General features: G+C 34.5%; 1 protein-coding gene across 6 annotated transcripts in view; it reads left to right on the top strand.

Moving 5' to 3' along the window:
- Window positions 1-8703, top strand: part of LOC106873461 (neuronal acetylcholine receptor subunit alpha-3) — a 361951-nt gene that overhangs the window by 133103 nt on the left and 220145 nt on the right. For 4 of the 6 annotated variants that reach the window (XM_052968862.1, XM_052968861.1, XM_052968860.1 and 1 more), the window contains exon 2: window positions 4078-4182. The exons of the other annotated variants lie outside the window; for them this stretch is intronic. In XM_052968862.1, the coding sequence (XP_052824822.1) occupies window positions 4078-4182 (105 nt within the window). The remainder of the gene's footprint in view (window positions 1-4077; window positions 4183-8703) is intronic. 6 annotated transcript variants of the gene reach the window in all.

The following is an 8703-nucleotide window of genomic DNA, read 5'->3' as shown; positions in this document are numbered from 1 at the left end:
CTCTCACTCAATAATAATAATAATAATAATAATAATAATAATAATAATAATAATAATGATGATGATGATGATAATAATAATAATAATAATAATAATAATAATAATAATAATAATAATAATAATAATAATAATAATAATAATAATAATAATAATAGTAATAATAATAATAATAATAATAATGATGTTGATGATAATATTTTCTACCATAGGCATAAGGCCTGAAAATTTTGGGGAGGGTGCTAGTCGATTATCTCGACCCCAGTGAATAATTGGTACCTATTTCATCGACCCTGAATGGGTGAAAGTCATAGTCGAACTCGATGGAATTTAATAATAATAACAGCAGCAGCAACAGCAACAACAGCAACAACAACAATAATATTAATAATGATAATAATAATGCAAAATCCCAACAATAGCTGAGAAGTTCAGGACTCAAAGCAGAGACTGAAGGATTTTTAATTGCAGCAAAAGATCAAAGCCTTACCACCAGAAATCACAAAAAACACGTAATGAGAAGAAATACAAGTAACTGCAGAATATGTGGTGATGGGGAAGAAACAATAAATCATATTGTTTCTGGCTGCCCAGTCCTGGCTAAGAAGGAATATATTTACAGACAAGACAAAGTCGGGACTTATATATACACTGGAAGCTATGCCAACACTATAGAATAACAATAGAAAAAAGATGGTATAAACACTCGCCAGAAAAGGTCACAGAAAGCAAGAAAGCAACCATACTATGGGATATGCCAATACACACAAATAAAGAAATTAAGGCCAATAGGCCGGATATTGTAGTCAGAGATCACCAAGAAAAAAATGCTTTCTAATCGATGTATCAATACCAACAGATGACAATGTTTCTCTAAAAGAAACGGAGAAACTTTCAGAATACAAAGATCTGGAAATAGAGATAACTCGAATGTGGTGCTTAAGAACAAAACAATTCCTATTATAGTAGGTGCATTAGGTATGATAAAAAAATTCAGACGAATAAATAACAAAAACACCAGGACATACAAGTATATATAACATACAGTAAATAGCACTGCTAGGCACCGCACACATCCAATGTAAAACACTTTCAATACAGTGAAAATAAGCGCACCACAACAAACCACAGCACATACTCAAGGCACATAGAGCTGCGCTCGGTATTGTAGTGAAATCACGTGATAAAAATAAGACTACTGAATAATAATAATAATAATAATAATAATAATAATAATAATAATGATAATAATAATAATGATAATAATAATAATTTTCTTTATTAGCCTTCAGGGCTCATACAAAATCAAGGACATTCCAAGGTTAAAGTTTCTATATAAACAAATAATAAACAATAACAAACATGGTAATAATAATTTTTTAAGAAGGAAAATTCCCCAATAAAGTAGTACTTTCGAAGTTAAACCTGTAAAACTCTTCAAAGCACGGTTACCCTGACCATTGAGGCAATCACCTTCTTGAAGTAACCCTCCTCCGACTCAAAAAGTGCATGCTCAAACCAGAGACTCATTTTGACCATGCTCGCCACTTACAGCCATCTTCGAACGAATTTGTTGGACGAGAGAACCACTCTGTTCACCGTCGCTTTTCATATGAGACATGAAAACATTGATGAGGGCTTAGATAAGAGAAAAAGTGTCTGTCTTTACCTCTTTTAATTTTGTCTACCATACAACCTCTTTTACTATCGTCACCAGACAGATAACAACTGCCTACCCTTTAGGTCATATGAAAGCGATGAGATGATGTTCACAATGGACTCAGTTAACTTCCGAATTCACTCAACGCGCCACAATTGGCCGATATAGCTCCACAGTTGCAGATATCGGCCAACAGCTCACCGAACAAGATTGGCAAATGAATATAAAGCGCGTAGGTCAGACTCTCCAAACCAGGCGATTATACTATCGTGCAGTTAATTGTCACTTCCTATATTGCAGTGGATGTTATTGGCTTTCGCGGGACTCCACTGCCGCTGACGAGAGTTGCGGAAGGCCATCGTGATAGCATTGAAGTCCATCCTGCGATCCAGCGGCCAGCCATTCATCTTAAGTAGTCGAGATAAGAGTCTCTGACCGCAATATCTGCTCAGAATCGCGTAGCACACGCTCATCATGATCCACCAAAGATCATGTTGTGCCTCAACCAGTGAGGTCTATCAAACGGCTTTCGTTGCTTCGTGTCTTAAAACACGTGCCTTAGATCTGACAAAATAGTCTGTGATTACATGAGAGAAATGATCGAGGGCCAATCTTGCCACTAGTATATCGGTCATAATGCCTTTCCCGAGCATTTCTTGTAAATTTCATATTTGGCTAAACCGTCTAGCCGAGTGTCTTCTATTGTTACTTTCTTACCAATATTTAGAAATTCCTCTCTAATCGCTCTCTTCAGGGTGATTAGGGTATTATTCTTCTAAACAATTTTTTATTACATTATACTTCTGTATGTTTCCTTTATACAATTTTCAATGGAACCCATGACACATTTTGTTTCTGATTTTAAATATTCTTCTCTATCTTTTATATCCATATGTTTTATGACTGTATTTAATATATCTTACACACACACACACATACACACACACACACACACACACACACAAACACATGCACACACGCACACACACACACACACACGCACTCATTCACACACGCACATGCACACACCTTATCCTCACATACACATGCGTGCGCACACACCTTAGCCAGGTCACTGTTGCCTCCCTTACCGCTCATGTCTCTAACCACTTCCTTCCTTCCGGTCAATTAAATATGTGCAGCACTTACTCTAGACACGTTTTTTTTCTCTACGTTTTTGTTTTCTGTCCTCATTCTTTTCTTTAGAAGAGCGTAGGCTCGAAACGTCAAAGACTTCCATTTTTCTTGAGGGTCAAACTAATACACCTTGTTTGTTGTTCCGTTGCCCGCCTCCATCTTTTGTGTATTGCCAGATGTACAATTACTACTGGTGAGCTTAGAGCTCCAAGTAGAGTATCATAGAGTTTGCTTTCAGTATAGTGGTGTGGTTACTACTGTATTCGTAGCATTACTGGTAACGATATACAGAGCAAATATTGGAGAAATTAACATAAACACAAGCGTATATCATCGTTCCCCACATAAATTTCACTATTGTGTTTATTTGCAATCTCTGAATTAGATGTTCCAAATGCTATTTTTGATGCTAAACCATCAGGAGAACACTTTATTGTATTATATTACTAAGATCAAATACATTTGTGTTTAATTTGTGTTTATTATAATTTCCCTCTCATTTTCTCTCTCCCCATCTTTCTCTCTCTTCATCTTTATCTCTCCATCTTTCTCTCCATCTCTCTCTCCATCTCTCTCTCTCTCTTATATATATATATATATATATATATACACACACATATACATATACATATACATATACATATACATACATACATACATACATACACACACACACACACACACACACACACACACACATATATATATATACGCCCCCCCCCCCGAAAAAAAACATACATATGTAAGTGAAATATTTAGCGTTTCATTTCTTTTGTGAAGCAGTTCATTTACTCGTTGAATAATTTATGAATTCACGTATTCAAGCCTGTTTCAGTCATTTCGTTCTGTGTACGAGTAAGAGGTCTTATTTTACGTACTCCTATTTTCCTAACTATCGTAAATTACTACCAAATCTTATAGTTAACAGTAACGGACTAACTTTCTATCTCGTATTTTTCTCCCACCTGCTTTACAGTAAATACTCGAGAGTTAAACATTAACCTTACAGAGCCATAAGCTTCACTAAATGATTCACATTATGATTAAGGAACATTTGCAGTATAATACCTTCAGCTGTTCGGGAGATGTTTGCGAATGATCACTTTGATTTTACTTTCCTTATCACTTCTATGAAAAGGATCCAAAATCAAGATTAACTGGAGAATATTGGATTGAAACAAATTTTCCTCAGTGGTAGCACATAAGCAACAGTTCCAGAAAAAAATTATATTTCATATGAAAATGGCACAGTCATTTTTTTTCCTTTTTGCTATCTGTTCCAGCTCAAACAACCGAAACAACGGTAGATAATTCTACTGCTATAATAAATGATCAAGAAGAAATGATAGCTGAAGATGAAAATAAAACAGATCAAATACAAACTAAACGTAAGTCAATTCGCACCCACGAGACGTTAATTCAACGACTTAGGTAATCCTACCCCCCTTGTACAATAAATAAAATCTCCAGTATTTAACAGCTTGTCACAGACTTATGCTTCCTAAATGGCAAATGATTATCCAGTTGTTAGATATTGCATAATGTTTTCATGCTAATAGTATTAAAGATTGCATATAATGCACTGATAACAATGCACATAAATTACTAGTTGTGTAAAACTCAATATTGTGACTTCAGTAATAGAAAAACAAAGCTAGTAAATAGAAAATATCGATTTTCATATAGAAAGAGAGTGCAAATGGCCGTTTTAAGATCATTGCCAATTTCATCCTGACACCTCAGCTGGATTGGGAGAAAATAGCCATTATGAACAAATTGAAAAAAAAAAAATAATAATAATTTGAAAGTTTTTAAACCTTTATAATACATCTCAATTATTGATATATTTAAATTACTTACAATAAACCGAAATTTGATTTAGAGAAGTTCGTGTCCTTTTCAGAGGAGACGAAAAATTCATAATCTAAATCAAGTAATATTTAATAATGAAGGAAGCTACAATTTTAGTGAGTGCTATTCCATACCATTTTTGTGAGACATATTTGAATAAGTTGATAATACTTTCTGAGATCCATTATTAAGTAGGCGCTTGCTTTTACTATTATTAATATATTTGAATCTATTACTTAAACTGTATTGTGAGGAAATTATTATATTTAGACCCATCAGCATTACTATGGAAATGGAAATACCGCAAATTCGACTGCCTTCAGTTCCAAATGGGACCGATAAAACATGCACCTGTTATAAAGTAGCTAGCATAGAAGCATAGTTTATATACCTCCCAGTCAAAAATTGGCCGACTGCCAAAGCATAAAATCCGTAATAAGTTGATTCAGACATATAAAGCAAACCTGTTGTGTCTTCGGGGAAAATAAATTTGATACATCAATAATTTCAGCCATCATTAAGTGTGTAATTTAGAAAAGAATCGCTATGCAATAAACAGATATACACGCGTATGGGTACGTATAATACATATAATGTATATACGAATGTGTATATATTTTATAAGTATTCCTCTCTTTAATCTTTAATCTTTTTTATTTTAATTTTACGTATAAACACATCTACTGACACTATCTTTAGTTTAAAACATCGTCTCTATCAATTACTCTGTTTTAGTGCTTGGATATAATCAGTCATCTTCATAGACTTATTTGTGCAACTATACTGTTGAATGAATTATTTCAAATAATAATTAATGTCAGTAGGCTATGGGGACAAATATTCTTAGAATGGAGGGAATACCGAACAGGGAGCGGAAGAAACAGACAAAGCAAAAGGTGTTAAAACAGAGTAGGGGCCCTTACATGTAACATAAGTTACATGTAAGAATAACGAAACAATTAGTGGTAAAACTCCCTCTAGATTTGAACACCATAAAAACAATTAAGGGTTTTACTCCAATAAAATCAGTTGGTCGGCTTCATCGTCAATTTACACATTGAGGATTTGCTTGCTTGTGGTCTTTAAAGCCAAGTGGGGACTAATGAACAAGCTTTGGTCTGGTTACACCTCTAGGAGGCTAAGATAAAGAGTGATAAAAGTAAATGAAGGCTGAGTGGTGGTGGTAGGGGGGATGAATGGACAGGAAAGATATGGAAATAGAGTTGGAATATAAAGAAATAAGTAATATTAAAGTTAAAATGAAGCAAAATGAAGGAAGAAGTTGTTATCTTGCTTCCAATTTAAAACCCTATTTGGACAGACATATGAACAAAGGCATCCCAGCCATGACCATTCGGTCATTACTACTGTAGTTACATGTTTTTGTTCTGTACTTGTCAAACATCCAGTTTATAATTCAAATATCAATTTGATACCTGCATTTTCAGTCATATTTTTCAGTCAAGAAAAAGGAGACCGACGATGTCAGGCTCGGACTACAGAATAAATTATTTTCTTTTGATCGTTTCATTTAGAATATTAGAAACCGTGCACACTTTGAAAGTGAGCCAGACATTTACATTAGATATTCTATATTGTGGAATCTCTTATTTAGCAATAATTTATTTCTTTTGTCCTCTAACATATTCATTTAAATATAACAATGATAAGACTCATTAATAATTGATTTATCTAAATTCAGTAAAAAGTCAACATTAGACTATCCAAGAATTTGTTGAAGGTAACACTTACTAGACAAGGTTTAAAAATAGTTTGAAGTTACAATTATGCCGCAAGATGAAAAAAAATTTTGATAAACTATTGGCATAAAGACAATGATAATGAGGCCTTGTCTTTCATTATGCCTTTTAGATATGATGATCCTAAATATCAAATTCATTATAAGATTATTTAAGATCATCATATCTGTTTCAATAGTAAAATGTTTAATGTATTCCATAGTTTTTACTCAGAGGAATGTTTAATAAAGTAACAATGGATACATCCATCCATACGTATTAAGTCACTACAATGCACAAAAGTATATGCTGCCTTAGTTGCTACCACTGAGAAACTCACTGAGACCTATTCTACAGTTCTCACACTCGGAGCTGAGAGTTAAATAATTGTCTCTCATGTTATAAATATTTCAAATGCGACAGTATGTGAATCCATTGTCATATATTTTATGGAATCCTAATGAATATGTACTAGGCTTTAAAACGGTAAAATGCACTAATGTAAGCTATAATTTCTTTTTAGTCTATCTAAAAACCTATATTAGAAATATGTTCAGTGCTAATATACAGCAGGATTTAAAAGAAATATTTTATTTGTAAAATAGGGGTAAAATTTGGTCTGAGATCTGTTCATATTTGACAGCTGAAGGACTGTTACTCAAAGCCAGAACCACTGCAACAATGGTCTTTTGACCATCTCCTCTATTCCACTGAATGAATGCTGTAAATAGATATTGCTGGAAATATATTATACTAGTGTATGAACAAAGACAGAATAGCTGGAGAATATTATGCCAGACTAAAAAATATACGGCAAATATTTCCTCATACAACATGAGAACAACCAGTAATGTATTTTCAGTACCTGTAATAATACCAGTATTTGGGATGCTTAACTAGTTACTAAAAGAAATCCACCGCATAGACATTAAGAAGACCCTGATATTGGTGCCTTGTTTCAAAGAAACAATTATACCGAGAGAAAAAAAAAGGAAGAGGGTTCAGATCAGTGCAAACAACTTTTGAAGGTTTTATACTATAAGTCTGTATCTTCTAGACACGACTCTAGAACCACTCCGATATTTCTTGCATCACCTCTCCTCACCCTCAAGGAAAATAGGAACATCGACAGCCTCGTAGTGAGAAGCTCCATAGCGTCCAGCCATATACAAACCTGACACAACTGTCCCTACTTTAACAACACCACAAACATCACAGTCGCAATATTACATGACCCAAAACTTGCAGCACAACTTCCAGCCTAATTTCATATACAAACTCTGAGGTGTACCCTACGCATGAAACTCACTATCAACCCGTCGCCAATCATTACAGCACAACATTACGCATTTATCAATATGTAGTATCTCTTTACACCCAAGATCAGCACATTCAAAGAAACGGAAGGAACAACGTTTCATATTCAAACTCGGAACCGTAGCACCGATGGTATAAATGAACAGTTTACCTTCTATTTTTTCACTTCACTAAGATTTCATTAATTTCATTTTCATCCTTCGATTGTACGCAAGCATTAATTTTTCCTGCCACCTCAACACTCGCAGGTTCTCTCTCCCTTTTCATTGCTTTTTTCTTCTTGTCATCTACATTCTCTTCCATTACTTCCCCTCAACATATATACTCTAGCATTGTTTCACATTACCTATTTGTTGCAGCCAGTCGCTCAGAGATAGAGGATGTTTTACTCAGTCACATTGTCATTTTTATAGCTATCATCTTAAAGTTGAAGAAGGATGTGTCAGATACTTTAGCTACTAAACTCTTCATCTGGAAAATACTAGTCTTGCCGATGCAGATCATCACCAGTCTTCTTGGATTCCGTTTTTTTCTGATACGCAAGGATATACGCACATAAACATGCTCACTCGTGCACACGCACGTACGCGCGCACGCACACACACACACACAAACACACACTCATACATACCTATACACATACATATCGGAAGCGCTGTTGATTGGCAGTTGCAAACGTGGCCAATTAGTTGATGAAGTAAATTCATGTAAATACCTAGGGAAGTAAATTCATGTAAATACCTTGATGAGTCGTGATAAAAAGGGAACTAGCTTGTGGAAGGAGAGATATAGGTATTTATTTAACTGTTCGATACAGTATAATTTATAGATTAGCAGTAAATGACTTCCACGACCACTAATTTGCATTAATTTCCGAAGTATACAAGCACGTGACTTAACGTTTAGATGCCCGTTAATAATTAATACTAACGCACATAGACACACACACACGCACAGACACACACACACACACACACACACACACACACACACACACACACA

This window comes from Octopus bimaculoides, chromosome 6 (genome assembly GCF_001194135.2).
Source record: "Octopus bimaculoides isolate UCB-OBI-ISO-001 chromosome 6, ASM119413v2, whole genome shotgun sequence".
Taxonomy (NCBI): domain Eukaryota; kingdom Metazoa; phylum Mollusca; class Cephalopoda; order Octopoda; family Octopodidae; genus Octopus; species Octopus bimaculoides.
This window is presented reverse-complemented; position numbering and strand designations above follow the sequence as displayed.